At 44.1% G+C, this 20,647-nt stretch overlaps 1 protein-coding gene across 1 annotated transcript in view; it reads left to right on the forward strand.

Annotated features, from left to right (window-relative positions):
• Nucleotides 1-20,647, forward strand: part of LOC144672704 (STE20/SPS1-related proline-alanine-rich protein kinase-like) — a 51,141-nt gene that overhangs the window by 13,068 nt on the left and 17,426 nt on the right. The window contains exons 3-9 of the mRNA XM_078534631.1: nt 6,608-6,720; nt 8,028-8,136; nt 12,353-12,494; nt 13,890-13,945; nt 15,075-15,184; nt 17,242-17,343; nt 19,742-19,875. Coding sequence (XP_078390757.1) covers nt 6,608-6,720; nt 8,028-8,136; nt 12,353-12,494; nt 13,890-13,945; nt 15,075-15,184; nt 17,242-17,343; nt 19,742-19,875 — 766 coding nt within the window. The remainder of the gene's footprint in view (nt 1-6,607; nt 6,721-8,027; nt 8,137-12,352; nt 12,495-13,889; nt 13,946-15,074; nt 15,185-17,241; nt 17,344-19,741; nt 19,876-20,647) is intronic.

Here is a 20,647-nt window from a genome sequence, read left to right on the forward strand (position 1 = left end):
ATCGTTAACAGTTAAAAGGTAAATGACTAACGTTTCTCCTACATAATAACTGAAGTAAATCTACCGTTGTTGTCACTATATGTAAAAATGTTGAAATGAATGGTCCAAAGAGCTTGGCCAGGTTGTATCACCGGGTAGGAATACTGCACAAGAAGGAAGGAACACATCAGGCCCACTGGCATTCAAACCTCCCCCCAACAATGCTACCAGGCAGGGCTTCAAACAACTCACTGGAGCACTGAATGGAGGGAGGGTTGCGGGCTATACCTTAATGAGGGTGAGCAAATTGACCGGTGAGCCTGCTTGCTCAGGTGTCCTTACTTGCACCATATGATGCAAGGCATTGATGTTCCCATGCGTGTGGTGGAATATTGTCATTGCCCCGAGCTCTTGGATCACTCCCTGTGTGCTCAAGGCATTAAGAGGGTGTTGAGGGGGACAACTGCTGTGCATTATGGCTAAAGTGTTCCTTTATGTGTTTCAGATGCGCAGACCAATGACTTGGCTGTATCCTGAGGTGACCTTGTGGAGGATCCTTGAAAAGGTGTGATGTCCTCTCACTGCTCAAATGTCTTGGCTGTGATTTTGCCCATCGGTGAAGGTGCTTCCTATTGCCTTTCCCCTCCTCTGACATGACAGTGGTGTTTCCAGGCATCGATGGTGATGGAGAACTAGATATGGAAGAACCGTGTGTGTGGTGATGTGTAACAAAACACTTCACTCTTTGTAAAGGAAGCAAGCTGTCCTTTATTCCTCAGTTCAAAACCAACCAGCAGTTCATTTTGAATCTATGACCCTTGTAAGCATCTGACTTCTATCCATTTCTCTCTGTTACTTCATTAGCATCTTGTCAATTCACTCATATGACATGCTAACAAGTTACACACCACAATGCTCCATTACAGAATCTAAAGCATTGCCAATGCATGATCTTAGAAATGGCATTTACTGAGGAGATTTTTGCTTTAAAACATCTGCCGCACGTGATATTGAATTAGTTGTTTTTATAAAACTTTGTGATGCTGATGAAAGTGGGCAGTGGCCATTATACTTGTGTTCCAGCCACCAAATGATGTGTTAGAAGCACAACTTTAGATTATCAAATATGGTGCAGCAACCCACTTAAAAGAAAGTGAACTGCATAACACAAACACAGAAAGGTCATGAATACAATGGGTGCAGCCATCGACAACGGCTTGGATTCAGACAGCATTTGTAACGTAGTAAGATGTCCTAAGGTGCAGGTCAAAAATGGATGGGAAGCAACAATGCAAGAGTTAGAGTGGAAAAGACGAGCTTTGAGGAACTTTTTATAAGGCAGGCAGAAAGGTTCAGAGATATAGTGAAGGGCAAGGCCTTGGAGGGATTTACCAAAGGAGAGCAAGGAGGGAAGCAATGGAAGTAGGGGGAGAGGAGCAGAGGGTTGATGGGACAGGATGTGGGCGGCAGAGTTTTGGGCGATATGGAGGCTGGTGAGCAGGACATTAGTGGAGTTGAGTGTGAAGGTAATGAAAGCATGTGTGAGGGTTCAGCTAAGTTGAGCAATATTTTAGAGGTAGAAGTAAACAGTCTTGGCGATGGAAAGGATGTGGGGTTTGAAGCTCTGCTTATGGTCGAACAAGACACCAAGGTTACAACTAGTCTGGTTCAAACTGAATGAGCAGCTGAAGGGGGAATGGAATTGGGGCTAGGGTATGGATCTTTTTTGCCAGGAGCTGAATACGATGGTTTCAGTCTTCAAAATGTTCAACTGGGTAAAGTTCTGACTCATCGATGACCTGACATTGATGAGCAATCTAACACAGGTGGCCATGAGTCAAGTGTTGTAGAGAAGAGGCATCATCAGCACGTGCATGGAAAATTCGAAACTAGGAAAAGGAATAGTCTAAGGTTGAAACTTTCAGCTACATTGGAAGTGGGGACTGGAAGAGAAGCTATTGCTGGAAGTATGTTGGACATGTTGGGATATGTAAGAGGGTAGTACCACGGAGGTAGACAACAGAGAAGAGGCAATGGACAAAGGTGCAGTGATCCACTATATCAAATGGTGTGGAGAGGTGAACAAGGATAAGGACGGATGACAGACTATAGTCCCCCCTCACACAGGATGTTGGTGACATTGATTAGAATGGTCGTCTTGCTATAGGAAGGGCATAAACTGGAATGAAGAGATTGAAACAGGGAAATGTGGGAGATCCGAGAATGAAATTGGGTGCGAACAACATCTCCAAAGACCTCTGAGAGGAAAGGGAGGATAGAGGTGGAGCAATAGTCAAAGAGGACAGAAGGATTAAGGGCAAGCTTATGGAGAAATGGGTGATGACAGGGGTGTTAAAGGAGAAAAGAGTGATGCCCTTGCAGAGGGAGCCATTAACGATTTCAATCAACATTGAAGCAAGGAATAGCAGTTGGGTGTTAGGGGGTATTGATTAAGGTGAGTGTGGTGAGGCATGCATAGACCAGGGGATGGGGGAAAGCTGCGGAGTGTCATGAGATCAAGGCTGCTCCAACAGGAAAGCCAGAGAAGGAGGAGGCTGTGGCTGAGGCAACTGTATGGGTAGTCTGAATCTTAGAGACAAAAAAGTCTAGAAGGTCTTCACGTTTGACATTGAACATGCAGGTGGAGGGGGAGGTTGATCACTGAGAAAAGGAATCTAGAGTTTTCTTTACTCTCTGGGATGATTCTGGCTTTTCCTGTGGAAAGAAGGTTTCTTCTTAGGAAGGTCACATGTGATCTGAATGTGGATAACCAGGCCAGAGAAGTGCCAGGTGTGCTCACATCTCTGTCAGTCAGACTTGAGGATACAGAGATGGGAAATGTACCCATCTGTACATAAGTTGTTTAAATATTGCATCGCACTGGGACCTTCGTCTTTTTCTGTTCAACTATGGCTAACTAATTTTAAGTTGTAAAAACTTTGAGAAAAATGAAATAAATGGAGGATCTATTATATTTGTGTGCAGTGTCATGGAGTAGTTATGAGGGGCGATTCGGTCAGTTTACTGTGAGTTGGGGCTGTGGTATGTGGGAGTTTCAGTATTCTTATGATGTTTGAGGAACTTTTCCTCACACACAATTTTCATATGATTAACCCTTCTTTATCCCTAAGGTGGTTATATTTTGTATTTAATATTTTAGTCCAGAATTTGTAAGAGTTAAGCAGCAGTTACATAGTTCAGTCCACAATGATTTATGATATTTAAAAGGAATCATTTGCTGACTTTGTGCTTCCAAAGGGAGCTTGTGTCAAAAATCAGTCACAAGATATGATTTTCCGGTCACTTAAGTTGATGATGCACTTAAATTTCCAATATGTGCCTCTCATATGCAGTATATGAATTCAGGAAATTACTCTTTTTAAAGTTTTGCAGTTAGTATGCACCTGTCACACTGAAGACGTCACGCTTTTGCTAAAGATGTAAAACAATCTTAAAAGTAAGTATTTAAAAAAAAAAAGAGGAAGAAACCCAGTTATTTCCTGCTGGTTTTCCCAACCTTGATAACTTTGTCTCACCCCAAGGGCAGGAACTGTGAATTAACAAGTGCTGCCAACTTAGACCTTCGGGATGTGCCTATTTAAACAGGGGGAACGCTGGCAATGTGGCCTTATTGAACAGAATGCCACCTTAACAGATAAACATCATCACTCTGCCTCAGAGTAACACTGGGCGGGGGCAATGGGGGAGTCAGTTAGTTCTTGTTAAGAAGTGCTATGACACTGGTTCTTAAGAACACTCTGCAGGCCACGGCCATTATATTTACTAATGGTCTATTAATACTGAACATTAAACATTGTACCATTACTTATCAGAGTGAAACCATTCTAACGATTTCCAGTCTCCGTTGCTATAAAGGTGGAAAATATGTCTCAGCATTGCTTTGGTAGTATATTGCTCTTTTGGTTTTTTTTGTGTGTGTGTGTGTGCTGGGCCACTTTTATTTGTAGTCCCTCCTCCTCCTTGTGTTGGGTCTTGTGGCTCCTTTTTAAATTGTAATTGTCAGCGTCCGCCCAGTGAAACAGAGTTAATACTTCAGGTGGATGAGCCCTTATGAAAGATCATTGACCTGAAACGTTAACGCTCTTTCTCTCTTCACAGATGCTGCCAGACCTGTTGAGTATTTGCAGCGTTTTCTGTTTTTATTTTGGATTTCCACCATCCGCAGCATTTTGCTTTTATACCAGTGAAACTGCACCCCGTGATGGGTCAGCACCTGTAGGGGAGCAGGGGAAGAAATGTTTGTAATCTATTTGATAAATGGTTCATTCCCAGGTCTTTCCATGCCTATTTAGTTGTTGACAAAATGTTGGCGACCTATAAACGCATCCTTTTCTTGTTTAAAAAAAACTCGCATTTATATAGCACCCTTCATGATCTCAGGATGTCCTACAGCCAATGAAGTTCTTTTGAAGCATAGTCACTGTTATAATGTAAATGTGACCAAACAACAGCTGGTAGCTTACAGTGGTGAAAGTGTGATTTCTCTTGTGCTGAGATTACTACTTTTTACCTCTGTATGCTGTTGGAGCTCATCCTCACGGTGGTAAATATGCAGAATTTCAGCAAACTTTCTGCCGACAGCAAATTAACAGGAACAAGGCACTTCCACAGTTCAGCAGTAACTGGGTGGTGTTGCTGCATCAATTTGGGTACATGGTCCATGATATTTACAGAAATAGAAATTACTTGCATTTCTGTAGCGCCTTTCACATCCTCAGGATGTCCCAAAGTGCTTCACAGCCAGTGAAAATACTCTTGAAGTATAGTCACTGTTATGTAGCAAAAGGCAATGTGCTAATGACCAGATATTCTGTTTTTAGTAGTTTTGGTTGAAGGATAAATATTGGTCAGGTCACTGGGAAGAACTGGCCTGCTGTACTTCACATAGTGTCGTGGGATCTTTTATGTCAATCCAAAGCACAGTCCAATGCTCCCTCAGTATTGTACTGGAATGTCAGCCTAGATTATGGGACTCTAGTCTCTGGACTGGAGCTTGAACCCACAACCTTCTGATTCAGATCTGAAAATGCCATTGCTGAGCCAAAGTGAACAAATTGACTCAGCATCTTCTTTTGCTTACGAAACTCATTAAAAATGACCAGGTAACTGACTGAGAGGCAGTAACAAAATTGCTGGTCAGAATGGGTGGGCTGTTGATACTGTTGTAGAGTATGGGGAAGGCCTGTTGGTTAAACTAGTCAAATAGAGATTAAAGAATCTCTTCGGGAGGTTTGGATGACAGTGTGGTGCTATGACAACAGCTAGCACCACAAGCATGCTGAGCATGGGTTTAATTGTTTCAACCTCAGCTGTGTCCCTGCTTGGAAGAGCCAAGTTGAGGCCACGTGTTCCCACAGAGGGAGGGGCTAAGTTTTTACTGAAGACAGGGACACTCATTTAACCTATGAATAAAACTGTGGGACCGTGTTTGCAAGAGAGCAGCTTAAGCTGAATCTTTTCCCACTTTCCCTACTAGAAACGACCGGATCGCTGCTCAGCAGCCCCCCCTGGTGACATAGCTGAAATCAAGAAATTGATGCTTGTAGGTAATTGCGGGTTTGAACCTGTATCCTAGTGTATTAAGGTAACAACCGGTCAAAAAACATTTGAGTGCATGTTTGAGCATGTACGAGGTGACTCAGCTTACATTTTTATTGGTATGACTTGCTGTGAACTGAATACCTGACAACTGACAATAACAACTTGCATTTGACAATTGTTAAATGCTTAGAAAACTGACTTAAAGACCAGCTCCAGGGAGAGACCACTGAGCATGGTTTTGTCTCAGCAGTAAGTGAATAGATAAGACTTGACCCTCGAGTTAGAAAAATATCTGTCAGGACCACCAGAAGATTTCAAAAGGAATGGAGTATAAAAATAGGGAAGGCTTGCTAAAACTATACAAGGCACTAGTTTGACCACACCTAGAATACTGTGAACAGTTTTGGTCCCCTTACCTGAGGAAAGATATACCAGCATTGGAGGCAGTCCAGAGAAGGTTCATTAGGTTGATCCTGGGTATGGAGGGATTTTCTTATGAGGAGAGGTTGAGTAGGTTGGGCCTGTACTCATTGGAGTTTAGAAGAATGAGAGACGACCTTATTGAAACATATAAGATTCTTAGGGGGCTTGACAGGGTAGATGCTGAGAGGTTGTTTCCCCTTGTGGGAGAGTCTAGGACCAGAGGGCATAATCTCAGAGTAAGGGGTCGCCCATTTAAGACAGAGATGAGGAGGAATTTCTTCTCTCAGAGGGTAGTGAATCTGTGAAATTCTTTAACGCCCTCTGCTGTAGGGGCTGGGTCGTTGTAAATTCAAGGCTGAGATAGACAGATTTTTAATCAATAAGGGAATCAAGGGTTTTGGGGAAAAGGCAGGAAAGTGGAGCTGAGGGTTATCAGATTAGCCATAATCTCATTGAATGGCAGAGCAGACTCGATGGGCCAAATGGCCTACTTCTGCTCCTACGTCTTATGGTCTTATGCCTTGGAAGGAGCTTTTTTCTATCTGGAAGCTCCATTGAAAAGTCAAGAGCAGCTTGCTGGATGGGTTTTTTTTGCTTTTTCCCTTGCAATTGCTATTTGTGAGTTTCTCTTTTCCTGCTGCAGGCAGCGGGGCCACTGCTGTGGTGCAAGCAGCTCTCTGCAAACCCAAGAAGGAGCGTGTGGCAATAAAGAGAATCAATCTGGAGAAATGCAACACAAGCATGGACGAGCTACTGGTGAGTTGTGGTACCGATTTTATGCAAAGGTTTGTCTTGCCAAAGTTTTGTGCTCATCAAGGCTAGTGGTCCAACACGTTGCACCAGTGAACGGCAGGGCATTGGCAGAACCTAGGAGCAGGTCATTGGCCAACCTCAGAGCTGGTGCAGGGCAAGAAAATAAAACCAAATTACAGTCACAGGGTCAATGGGTAGAGCTTGTCCACCACAAGCTTACAGAGAGCTGCAGATCCAAACAGTGTTTCCCAGCTTGGCAGTAGACCTAGTTTGCACCATGGAGTTAGAAAAATTGTGCCTTGATGCGTATGAAATAGAATATTACATAAATGGGAATAGAGTTATGGATGAAATTTACTTTTAAAGGAAACAGAATAAATGGGTCCAACAGGAACCTGGATACATTTCTAGATAGAAAAGGAATTTAGTGCTATGATGAAAGGACGGGTGGCTGGCTCTGATATACCAGCAAGTCCTGATGGTTTTCATGGCCTTTCTCTATCTCTGAAACATCTTGTAAGATAAAACAGGAGTGATGTGACACACAGCCAACAAATACACACTACAGATCATTTTCTAATTGGCTGCTCCCAGTGGGGAGTCTCTCCAGCCAGGAGTAGACATCAGAACTTCAGGTGCCATGATTTTCCAATGATTTGAATGAATAAGCAGAAAATTGTCTTCAGCAAATGCCCAAACTGCCAATATCTTCTGACAGGGGACAGGATTGTGAAGTTGGGAATTCAACACTTGTGAGTACATCTCAAGAGCTCATTTAAGCAATACAGAACATATACACCTCAGCAATCCAGCAAATTCATTAAGCTGCTCCCTGAGCTCCTCATCATGAGGTGACATTTTTTTTTTACTGGCGCAGCAAAAGACCCTCTCCTGATGAGAAGGTGGCACACACTGGCACAGTTCTACAGCCACCAGCTGCCGCCCAGTACTTTGACCACGTGGCCATTCTTTGATGCGTCAATCTAGATAGGTAAGCATTGGCAGTTCGTGCATCTGATGAAGGCTTCACAATGAGGTTCATCCCTGTCCTTGCCCAAAGCCCGCATACACACTCTCTTTCCATCATGAATCTCCAGGTACCCATGATTAACAGCTCTAGCTGGGGGCTCCGCCTTCCTTAACCAAGTGTATAGAAGGCAATAGTTGTGCTTAGTAAGTGTTTTATGTGACAGCCCCTGTTGTGCCAGCTTGTTTGGGTTGTGGCAGATTGTCATGGACTTAAGAGACACGTTTTGAACTCTAGTTAGTATTGTTGTAAAATGCTGACCATTCTGTTTCTTTCTGGACAGAAGGAGATTCAAGCCATGAGTCAGTGCAATCACCCCAATGTTGTGAGCTATTTCACCTCATTTGTTGTGAAGGATGAACTCTGGTTGGTCATGAAGCTGCTGAGTGGAGGTAAGACAGCATAACCCAGAATTTCAGACTGAGATAAGGGGAAATTTCTTCATTGAGGTCTGTGGATTTTTGGAATTCTCTACCCCAGAGAGCTTTGGATGTTCAGTCGAATATATTCAAGATTGGAATAGATAGATTTTTGGGCACAAAGGAAATCCAGGGATAGGGTGGGAAAGTGGAGTGGAGATAGATCAGCCATGATCTCACTGAATGGCAGAGCAGGCTAGAGGGGCTGTATGATCTATTCCTGCTCCTATTTTTTATGTTCTTATATACGTAGAACAGTCACCTTCCTTTAATAAAACTGTTTTTTATTCGTTCATGGGCTATGGGTGCTGCTGGCTAGGCCAGCATTTATTGCCCATCCCTACTTGCCCTTGAGAAGGTGGTGCTGAGCTGTCTTCTTGAACTGCTGCAGTCCATGTGGTGTAGGTACACACACAGTGCTGTTAGGGAGGGAGTTCCAGGATTTTGACCCAGCAGCAGGGAAGGAACGGCGATATATTTCCAAATCAGGATGGTGTGTGGCTTGGAGGGGAACTTGCAGGTGGTGGTGTTCCCATGTCTCTGTTGCTCTTGTCCTTTGAGATGGTAGTGGTTGTAGGTTTAGAAGGTGCTGTCTAAGGCTTGGTGAATTCCTGCAGTGCATCTTAGATGGTACACACTGCTGCTACTATGCATTGGTCGTGGAGGGAGTGAATGTTTGTGGATGGAGTGCCAATCAAGCGGACTGCATTGTCCTGGACGGTGTCAAGCTGCTTGAGTGGTGTTGGAGCTGCACTCATCCAGGCAAGTGGGGAGTATTCCATCACACTCCTGACTTGAGCCTTGTAAATGATGTACAGGTTTTGGGAGTCAGGAGGTGAGTTACTCGCTGCAGGATTCCTAGCCTCTGACCTGCTCTTGAGGCCACCTTATTTATATGGCCAGTCCAATTCAGTTTCTGGTCAATGGTAACGCTCAGGATGTTGATAGTGGGGGATTCAGTGAGGGTAATATTGAATGTCAAGGGGGCGATGGTTATATTCTCTCTTGTTGGAGATGGTCATTGCCTGGCACTTGTGTGGCGCTAATGTTATTTGCCACTTGTCAGCCCAAGCCTGGATATTGTCCAGGTCTTGCTGCATTTGGACATGGACTGCTTCTGTATCTGAGGAGTCTCAAATGGTGCTGAACATTGTTCACTGATGATTGCACATCCTCACGTCTGACCTTACGATGGAAGGAAGGTCATTGATGAAGCAGCTGAAGATGGTTGGGCCGAGGACACTACCCTGAGGAACTCCTGCAGTGATATCCTGGAACTGAGATGATTGACCTCCAACAACCACAACCATCTTCCTTTGTGTTAGGTATGACTCCAACCAGTGGAGAGGTTTCCCCTGATTCCCATTGACTCCAGTTTTGCTAGGCCTCCTTGATGCCACACTCAGTCAAATGCTCCCTTGATGTCAAGGGCAGTCACTCTCTCACCTCATCTCCTGGAGTTCAGCTCTTTTGTCCATGTTTGAACCAAGGCTGTAATGAGGTCAGGAGCTGAGTGGCCCTGGCGGAACCCAAACTGAGCATCAGTGAGCAGGTTATTGCTAAGCAAGTGCCGCTTGGTAAAACTATTGATGACCCCTTCCATCATTTTACCAATGATCGAGAGTAGACTGATGGGGCAGTAATTAGCCAGGTTGGATTTGTCCTGCTTTTTGTGTACAGGACATACCAGGGCAATTTTCCACATTGCCTGTTAGATGCCAGTGTTGTAGATGTACTGGAACAGCTTGACTAGGGGTACAGCAAGTTCTAGAGCACAAGTCTTCAGTACTATTGCTGGAATGTTGTCAGGGCCAATAGCCTTTGCAATATCGAGTGCCTTCAGCTGTTTCATGATATCAAGTGGAGTGAATCGAATCGGCTGAAGACTGACATCTGTGATGCTGGGGACCTCCGGAGGAGGCTGAGATGGATCGTCCACTCGGCACTTCTGTCTGAAGATTGTTGCAAATGCTTCAGCCTTATCTTTTGCACTGATGTGCTGGGCTCCCCCATCACTGAGGATGGGAATATTTGTGGAGTCTGCTCCTCCAGTGAGTTGTTTAATTGTCCACCACCATTCACGACTGGATGTGGCAGCATTGCAGGCTTGGATCTGATCCGTTGGTTGTGGAATCACTTATCCCTGTCTATGACTTGCCGCTTCTGCTATTTGGCACGCAAGTAGCCCTGTGTTATAGCTTCACTAGGTTGACACCTCATTTTTAGGTATGGCGGGTGCTGCTCCTGGCATGCCCTCCTGCACTCTTCATTGAGCCAGGATTGATCTCCTGGCTTTGTGGTAATGGTAGAGTGAAGGACATGCCGGGCCATGAGGTTACAGATTGTGTTCGAGTACAATTCTGCTGCTGCTGATGGCCCACAGCACCTCATGGTTGCCCAGTCTTGAGTTGCTAGATCTGTTCGAAATCTATCCCATTTAACACAATGGTAGTGCCACACAACACGATGGAGGGTATCCTCAATGTGAAGACGAGACTGCATCTCCCAAAGGACTGTGCGGTGGTCACTCCTACTGATACTGTCATGGAGAGATGCATCTGCGGCAGGCAGGCCGGTGAGGATGAGGTCAAGTGTGTTTTTACCTCTTGTTGGTTCCCTCACCATATGCTGCAGACACAGTCTAGAAGCCACGTCCTTTAGGACACGGCCAGCTCGGTCTGTGGTAGTGCTACCGAGCCAGTCTTAGTGATAGACATTGAAGTCCCCCACCCAGAGTATATTTTGCACCTTTGCCACCCTCACTATTTCCTCCAAGTGGTGTTCAACATGGAGGAGCACAGATTCATCAGCTGAGGGAGGGCGGCACGTGGTAATCAGCAGGAGGTTTCCTTGCCCATGTTTGACCTGATGCCATGAGACTTCATGGGGTCCGGAGTCGATGTTGAGGACTCCAAAGGGCAGCTCCCTCCTGACTGTATATCACTGTGCCACCACCTCTGCTGGGTCTGTCCTGCTGGTGGGAGAGGACATACCCAGGAATGGTGATGGTGGTGTTTGGGACATCCGTGAGAATGACCATGTCAATCTGTGGGACAGCTCTCCCAATTTTGGCACTAGCTCACAGATGTTAGTCAGGAGGACTTTGCAGGGTTGACATGGCTGAGGTTGCCATTGTTGTTTCCAGTGCCAACACTGGGTGGCCTGTCCTTTTAGATTTTGTAGTGGTTTTGATACAACTGGGTGGCTTGCTAGGCCATTTAAGAGTCAACCACATTGCTGTGGGTCTGGAGTCACATGTAGGCCAGACCAGGTAAGGACGGCAGATTTCCTTCCCTAAAGGGCATTAGTGAACCAGATGGGTTTTTATGATATTCGACAATGATTTCATGGTCATTAGACCTTTAATTCTAGATTTTTATTGACTTCAAATTCCACCATTTGCTGCGGTGGGATTCGATCCCAGAGCATTACCCTGGGTCTCTGGAATACGAGTCCAGTGACAATACCACCCCCCCCCCAAGTAAATACTGCAGTAATTATTATTGTATGTTCCAGCTCAAGGCTGAGAAATTATGGCAGTGATATGAGATAGTCAATAGTGAGTCAGTAGCACGTTTTACAGCCCGACAAATTGTCTGTTCCATCAAAGTCAATTTGTTGTTTTATGTTACTGCCCAAGGTGAATTTAATATTAGTGAATGGAACAATGTAGTGTTTTACTATTTATTGGGGCTTGCTAATGAGAGAGAGAAAGACCAGGAGCAGGAGAGAGAGTGCAGGAGGGGGGAGAGAGAAAGAGTGTGTGGAATGTGGAGTTGAGGCCACAATCAGATCAGCCATGGTCTGAATGAATGGTGGAGCAGGCTGCAGGGACCAAATGGCCTATTCCTGCTTCTAATTTGTATGTTTGTAAGAAAGAGCAGGCAGGAGAGAGAGAGAGCAAGAGCTGGAGGGAGAAATTGTGGGAAGGAGAGAGAGTGGGAGGGGGAGAGAGAGAGAGATTTCTGTCTGGATGCATGGTGCCCTGAAGGAGAGAGAAAGAGATGGAGAGTGGGGGGGGAAGAGAGGGAGAAAGCAAGAGTGCAGGTGGGGTGGCAGGGGGAAGAGAGAGAGGGAGAACTTGGGAGAGATAGCTAGTGGCAGGGGATATGAGAGAGAGAGAACAGGAGGGAGAGAGAGATTTGTATTTGGATGCATGGTGATCTGGCCTTTCCTGCTCCTGTTTCAGGCTCTATGTTGGATATAATCAGGAGGACAATCACCAACAATGAACACAAGACTGGTGTGCTGGATGAGCCAGTAATAGCAACAGTGTTAAAAGAGGTGTTGGAGGGCTTGGATTATCTTCACAGGAATGGACAAATACACAGGTGAACTTTCAAATCTTCATCTCTAACTTGTATTGAGTAGGGGGTGGGGGTCAGGGGGTAATGTCACTCCTAAGAGAATTAACTCAGTAACTTTAAACGAACAGGAAATGGTGCAGATAATCTTCTTATCAAAGTATTGTCTATTTCCTCATACAGACAATTCTGGGCATTGGCCAGTATTTTATGGTGAAAATTTTTTTATTTATTCACGGGATGTGGGCTTTGCTGGCTGGGCCAGCGTTTATTGCCCATCCCTAGTTGCCCTTGAGAAGGTGGTGGTGAGCTGCCTTCTTGAACCACTGCAGTCCATATGGTGTAGGTACACCCACAGTGCTCTTAGGTCCAGGTCGATGCCGGGTGCTCCATCCTGTTTCATTCCTTTTTTGAGGCTTTGTAGCAGTTTGATACAACTGAATGCCATTTCAGAGGGCATTTAAGAGTCGACCACATTGCTGTGGGTCTGGAGTCACATGTAGGCAGATTTCCTTCCCTCAAGTGAACGAGATGGGTTTTTACAACAATTGACAATGGTTTCATGGTCATCATTAGACTTTTAATTCCAGATTTTTATTGAATTCAAATTCCACCAACTGCTGTGGCGGGATTCAAACCCCAGAGCATTACCCTGGGTCTCTGGATTACTAGTCCAGCAACAATACCACTACACCATCGCCTCCCCTGTTGTTTTTATGTAGTGCCTTTCATGACCTTGGGACACCCCAAGTTTTACTGTAAATGAGTTTTACAGCCAATTAATTACCTTTCAAGTGTAGCCTCTGTTGTAATGTTGGAAAAATGGCAGCCAATTTCTGGACAGTAAGGTCCCACAAACAGCTATATGATAATGACCAGATAATCTGTTTTTGTGATCTTGGTTGAGGGATTAAATATAGGCTAGTACACTGGGGAGAACTCACCTGCTCTTTTCAAAAAATAACATGAGATCCTGTACGTTCACCTGAGACGTTGGTTTAACATTTCATCTGAAAGACAGCATCTAAAACAATGCAGTACTACCTCAGCACCACAGTGGGAGTGAGAGCCCAGATTATGTGCTGAAGTCTCTGGAGTGGAACTTAAAGCCGCAACCTCCTGACAGAGGTGAGTGTGCCGCCCACTGACTCATGGTTGACACAGGTGCCTTAGGGATCAGGTCTTTGACTGTGCCCAGCTTGGGTTGTCTCGGGATAGAGCATATTATAACGAAGGGTTCTGCTAATTGGTCAGTATGGCCTCCCATGCAAGGAAGTCCATGAGCAACATTAAATAATGGAGGGATGACCTGAAACAAAGTGGCAAGAAAGAGGAGGGACACAAGATGTGATCTGAATGTTCAACAATAATCCTTCCAATCTTTTAATATTTATATTGTTTGAATGTTGTTTCCAATTGCAGGGATGTTAAAGCTGGTAATATTCTACTTGGTGATGATGGGTCTATACAAATTGCAGGTAGGTTTATATAAGCAGTACTAATCTCATCATTGTGCAGTAATTCAAAATAATTCCCTTAATGTGCTTCTCCTGTGAGTTATATTACATCAATAGAGGATTATCAGAATGAATAACAAAATGGATTATGTTTAAAACATGACTTTTAGCACAAAGCATCTCCAGTTACGACCTGCAGACAGAGTGAGTAACAGTGACGCAGAACCGAAAGGTCACAGTGGATTCACAGCCAGTTCTCGGCGCTGTTGTTATTGATTCCATGCTGATTGTACCCTTTAATAGAAATGAGTAAAAACACCTTGCACATCACAGAATCCTTATAATTTAATCTTGATAATAACTGTAAGATTAAAGCATTCGGTGCACCTACTTCAAAAACAATGGTGTGGTTTTGACTTTGTGTGATAGCCTGTTTTGTATCTCTCCCCATTCTTTGTTCTATTGCGGTCAGATGTAAAACAAACCAAGGTCAAAATAATCCCCAGTCACAGCGCAGCTAAGATCCACAGTCAAATCATAAGGGATGGATGAGAAAGACCATATGCCTTTCAGAACTTGACACCTCCACAAACCATGTCCACTTAGCACCATCATGGGCTCTGAACGAGGAAACCAAAAGTAGCTCTCGAGGAAGGGCTCCCCCATTGTTCTTGGTGGGTTGTGGGACAGGAGGAGGTTACTGAGAGAGGAAGGGGCAAAGCCATGGAGGGATTTGAACACAAAGATGAGAATTTCAAGTTCAAGGTGTTTAGGGAGTGGGAGCTAATGTAGGTCAGGTAGGTGAACAGGAGCTCGTGCAAGTTAGAATATGGAGCTTAGCTTGTGCTCGGTAATCAAATAAATCTTCAGTAGGTTACTCCACTAAACGCAGATTTTAACATCAACCCTTTCACAGTCAGATGGATTAGATTTGGAATGTGAAGGAGATAGTGGGAGGCTCCCAATCTATATTCAGTCTCCAGCTGCGTCTCTTTTGCCATGCACCATCTGAGGCTACGATGGCAGTGGAGTGACCTCTGGCTGACCTCCGCTAACGTCCTAATTGGTCCTTCAATGTCCTGTGGCAACAGTTACTGATACAAGGAATTTCTTATACAAAAGTGTAATGCTTGACTTCTTCTTCTGTTAGATTTTGGCGTCAGTGCCTTTCTAGCTGCTGGTGGAGATATGACCAGAAATAAAGTGCGTAAAACCTTTGTTGGAACTCCATGCTGGATGGCCCCAGAAGTGATGGAACAGGTAATCCTAGGTTTGAAGTAAACTTTTTGTTAAAGCTTGGGCTTAGTTTTACATTATTTCTACTGTCAGAAAATCTAAGCTCCGATTTGAACCTAACCTGCCCGTAGCTGTTAAGATTTACAAGATAACCCAACCCTGATGCCTGGGGAGGAAAATCAAGCAGAGTGTAAAACGGGCGTACCACCTGAATCTGCCTTGTTTCTGATGGGTGGGTTAGGTTAAAATTGGGTTTCAAGTTTCCTGAAACTGGTGGGTATCACTGAGTTGGTGCACAATCCTTTCACCTCCAATACTGATGGAATCAAACTTTTGTCCCTTGACAGCTGTAACAATCCTATACATGTGAACTAAGTTGGGGTTGTTGTCAACCTCACTCAAAGACATCATTCCCAAGAAATGGTTGTAATACTGTAGTACAGTAGGTGGCACTGTTCTGTATTTAGCGTAAGGTATGTTATGGGGTAAAGTAAAGGGAGCTTTATTCTGCGTCTGGAGGTGATGTTATACATGACCTGAGAGTCCTCAATGCTGACAGTGGACACCCAAAATGGAAAACATGAAATTCTCCTTCATTGACATTGTTTGCATTGGTAAGCATAAATAAATAACCAGATTGTATTATAGAAAGAGAGAAAGAACTTGTATTCATATAACACCTTCCATGACCTCTAGATGTCCCAAAGCACCATACAATCAATTAAGTACTTTTTTGAAGTGTAGTCAGGGTTGTACTTTAGGGAATGCGGCAGCCAATTTGTGCACAGCAAGCTCCCACAAACAGCAGTGTGATAACTGACCAGATAATCTGTTTTAGTGATATTGGCCCAAGACAAGGGAGAACTCCCCTGCTGTTCACCGAATCATGCCGTGGGATCTTTCATATAAACTTGAGAGAGCCGTCAGGGTCTCGATTTAATTTCTCATCAAAAAGACAGCACCTCCGACTCAGTACTGCATTGTAGTGTCGTCTGAATAATGCATTGAAGTCCCTGGTATGGGCTTTGAACCCACAGCCTTGAGTTCAAATTCCACCATGGCAGTTTGAGAATTCAGCCTTAAAAATAAAATTTGCAATTAAATGAAAAGCTAGTTTCAGTAAAAGTGACTATGAAGCTGCTGAATTGTCATAAAACCCCAAGTAGTTCACGAATGTCCTTTCGGAAAGGAAACCTGCTGTTTGCTTGCAGTCCCACAATAATGTGGTTGGCTCTTCATTGCCCTCTAGGGATGAGTAATAAATTCTGGTCTGGCCACTGACACCCACATCTTGAGAATAAAAAAAGTCGGGCATTATGTAGTGAATGTAATGTGCATACATAGTACTTCTGTTTAAAAGTACTCTAATATGTGATGCTTGCTCTCTTACACATGTGCTCAGCCTTTGCCATCTTGTCTATTCCTTTTGCTGATCACGTCACTGATATTCCTGCTGCTCCGAGCCCATTACTGTGATTCTTGCAAGATTAATATCTGTCACAAAGCTTGGAACGGATCAATTACAGGGCATGGGTCTATCATAAAGCATGGAGTGAAACCATCATAAAACATGGAATGGATATTTGATTTGTATCCACATTAGTGCTGAATGTGGTAAAAGGCAAAAGTGTTCAGTTATATTTTATTCTTGGACAACTATGTTTAATCTCCAAAGAACAAAGTAACAGAACAGAAATGGTGCAGATATTGGCTTTTTTTTTCCAGTGAAACTTTGGATGGGACAAAAGCTGAAATATGTATAATTTCAGTGTGAAACAGTGCTGTTGAAATCAGTCTTAACAGTTCGAGAAAAGATTGCTCTCAAATGGATTTTTCTTTTATCCCTTCTGATAGGTCATTGACCTGACCTGTTAACTCTTTCTTTCTCCACAGATACTACCTGAACTGCTGAATGTCTCTGGCAATTTCTATCTTTTGTTTCAGATAATCCTGCAGTAGATCAGAAGTCACTTGATGCCAGTAGATGTCACTACAGCAGTGAGCACAACACTTTTGCACGCGCCTTGTTTTCTTGTTTGCGGCAGTTACAAACCGATCCCTGACTTGTTATTTAATTGCAGGTACGAGGTTATGACTTCAAAGCAGATATCTGGAGTTTCGGAATAACAGCAATTGAACTGGCAACTGGAACGGCGCCATATCACAAGTACCCACCAATGAAGGTGGGAGTAAACTTATAACAGTTTGTAAAATGATGGTACTTGGTAGTAAGTTACATGGAGGGAATCAGAGATACATGGGAGTGAATTATATACAGAATCTGGGCTATCTGGGGGTGAGTTTTGTACAGAATCAGTTATTACATATGATATACAACACAAAAACAGGTCATTAAGTACAACTAGTCCATGCCAGTTTTTCTGCTTCTCTAAGCCTTCTCCCATCCTTTTCTCATCTAAATCTACCATCATAACCATTCCCCATGTGCTTGTCTAGCTTTCGCTTAAATGCATCCATACTATTCATTTCAACCACTCCCTGTGGTAGTGAGTTCCACATTCTCACCACTAAATTTTACTGAATTTCCCATTGGATTTATTAGTGACCATCTTATATTGATGGCCCCTAGTTATGCTCTTACCCGCAAGAAAAAACATTGTCTCTGTAACCACACTATCAAAACCGTTCATAATTTTAAAGACCTCCATTAGCTTACTTTTTGGCTTTCTGGGAGTGATTTCTGTACAGAATGTGGGATAATCCAGGAATGAGTTCTGTACAGAATGTGGGATAATCTGGAGTGAGTCCTGTACAGAATGTGGGATAATCCGGGAGTGAGTCCTGTACAGAATGTGGGATAATCCGGGAGTGAGTCCTGTACAGAATGTGGGATAATCCGGGAGTGAGTCCTGTACAGAATGTGGGATAATCTGGGAGTGAGTCCTGTACAGAATGTGGGATAATCCGGGAGTGAGTCCTGTACAGAATGTGGGATAATCCGGGAGTGAGTCCTGTACAGAATGTGGGATAATCCGGGAGTGAGTCCTGTACAGAATGTGGGATAATCCGGGAGTGAGTCCTGTACAGAATGTGGGATAATCCAGGAGTGAGTCCTGTACAGAATGTGGGATGAGTTACATGTGGTTTTACAGATACTCTGGAATGATTTACACTTGAATTTCCAGCCCCTTTAATTGATTATTCTCCAGCATTCATTATTTTAACTAAAACATATAAATTGCATCTAAAAATAACCAAATTGTATATTCAACTAGCCAGTTACCTTTTGCGTTTAGATTAATTCTGATCAATTAGAATTTGTGGAATTTGATTCAACTTTATCCAAGTTGGAAGTTAATTTGCAGCGTGATTTGATCTAAACTGTTTATTTTATGCAGCCGATTGGAGCCGATTTTTATTTGTTTCACAGGATTAGAGAAAACAAAACAAAACAAAAACAGAATTACCTGGAAAAACTCAGCAAGTCTGGCAGCATCGGCGGAGAAGAAATCAGTCAACGTTTCGAGCCTCCATGGAGGAGTGGACCAGGGTGTCCCACTCCTCCATCACCCCCTACTCAACCCCCACCTATGGCACCTCCCCATGCCCACGCAGAAGATGCAACACCTGCCCCTTCACTTCCTCTCTCCTCACCGTCCAAGGGCCCAAACACTCCTTTCAAGTGAAGCAGCATTTCACTTGCATTTCCCCTAACTTAGTCTACTGCATTTGTTGCTCCCAGTGCGGTCTCCTCTACATTGGAGAGACCAAACGCAAACTGGGCGACCGTTTTGCGGAACACTTGCGGTCTGTCCGCAAGAAAGACCCAAACCTCCCTGTCGCTTGCCATTTTAACACTCCACCCTGTTCTCTTGCCAACATGTCTGTCCTTGGCTTGCTGCATTGTTCCAGTGAAGCCCAACGCAAACTGGAGGAACAGCACCTCATCTTCCGACTAGGCACTTTACAGCCCTCTGGGCTGAATATTGAATTCAACAACTTTAGATCTTAAACTCCCCCTCCCCCCATCCCCACCCCGTTTCTTTTCCCCCCCACCCGCTTTTTTTTCAATAATTTATATAGATTCTTCTTTCCCCACCTATTTCCATTATTTTTAAATCTAAAACTAAAACCTTTAGTCTTTCCACCCCACCCCCACTAGAGCTGTACTTTGAATATCCTGTATTCCATTCTTAATTAGCACTTTTCTCAGACAAAGACCACCACCTTCAACACCTCTTTGACCCTTTTGTCTCTGACATCTTTTGATTATCTGCTCACACCACACCCTCAATGTGTCTCTTCCCCCACCCACCTTAAACCAATTTATATTTCTCCCTTGTTGAAACTATGCTGCAGTTCTGCCGAAGGGCCATGGAGGCTCGAAACGTTGACTGATTTCTTCTCCGCCGATGCTGTCAGACTTGCTGAGTTTTTCCAGGTAATTCTGTTTTTGTTTTGTTTTGGATTTCCAGCATCCGCAGTAGCTTTTAGCTTTTTGTTTTTATCTTAGAGAAAACAAAGTTTTGAGAAATGATAATCAAGTTAGAGATACCAGTTAAAGTATGAGGACAGTCCCACTGGACATTATGACCCACATCTCCTTTAATTTGTCACTAGGTTCTGATGGTGACGCTGCAGAATGACCCTCCTACTCTTGAGACAGGGGTGGAGGACAAGGAAATGGTCAAGAAGTATGGCAAGTCCTTCCGTAAACTGATAGCCCTATGCCTGCAAAAAGACCCAGCAAAGAGGTGTGTATGCTAAGGTTCAAAGCCAGTGAGCGATAAGATAGTAGCTCAGGTAGATGTACAGCACTGGGCTCTGGTCACATGAAAAGTCCAAATCCTGGCTCTGACTGATCTGGGCACTCACTTGGTCCTATTGGGCGAGTTTGATGCTCAGGTCAACAGTTGGGCCATCCCATGCCAGCATTGTCTCCAAAGTGAAAGCCAAATTCTAAGCCCAGACAGAAGTACAGTTCATATTGTTTGACTGTGAAGTGGCATTAGTACTGGTAGAATGATAGCTAATTGCACTGACATTGGCAAGAATAGGATGAGTGCATACTTCTATCTTACCTTTGAATGTGTTCCAGTTACAGCTGGGAGTTGAGAGGAGGCTCTACTCCTGAGGAGTGGTAAAATCTGCATGAATTACCTTTGAAAGATATGGAAAGGTGGGCACAAACCAGCAGCAAACATCATGTGGCATAGCAGGCTGGCACACCAAGTGCGGTGCCAGCTAAGTACAGGAAGCCCTCCCTTAATGTCACCCTGCACAATGATGTTTCGTGTTAGTGTCGCTCTCCAACTAGAACCCTGTGTTCACACCGCCGTACGCCTGGACGTTCCCACATAACTCCCATGTTGAGCCTGCGAGATCTAGGTCTTGGGTAAGGTGGAAAGCTAGCAATCTTGGGAGGGAGTTCAGACAGATTGTTTCACATAACGTTGCGTTTTCCAGGAACCGACTAATGATGATAAGCGAGGACTTCCTGTATGCCTTTTCAGAATACAAAATGGA

The sequence above is a fragment of the Cetorhinus maximus genome, chromosome X, assembly GCF_964194155.1.
Source record: "Cetorhinus maximus chromosome X, sCetMax3.hap1.1, whole genome shotgun sequence".
Taxonomy (NCBI): Eukaryota; Metazoa; Chordata; class Chondrichthyes; order Lamniformes; family Cetorhinidae; genus Cetorhinus; species Cetorhinus maximus.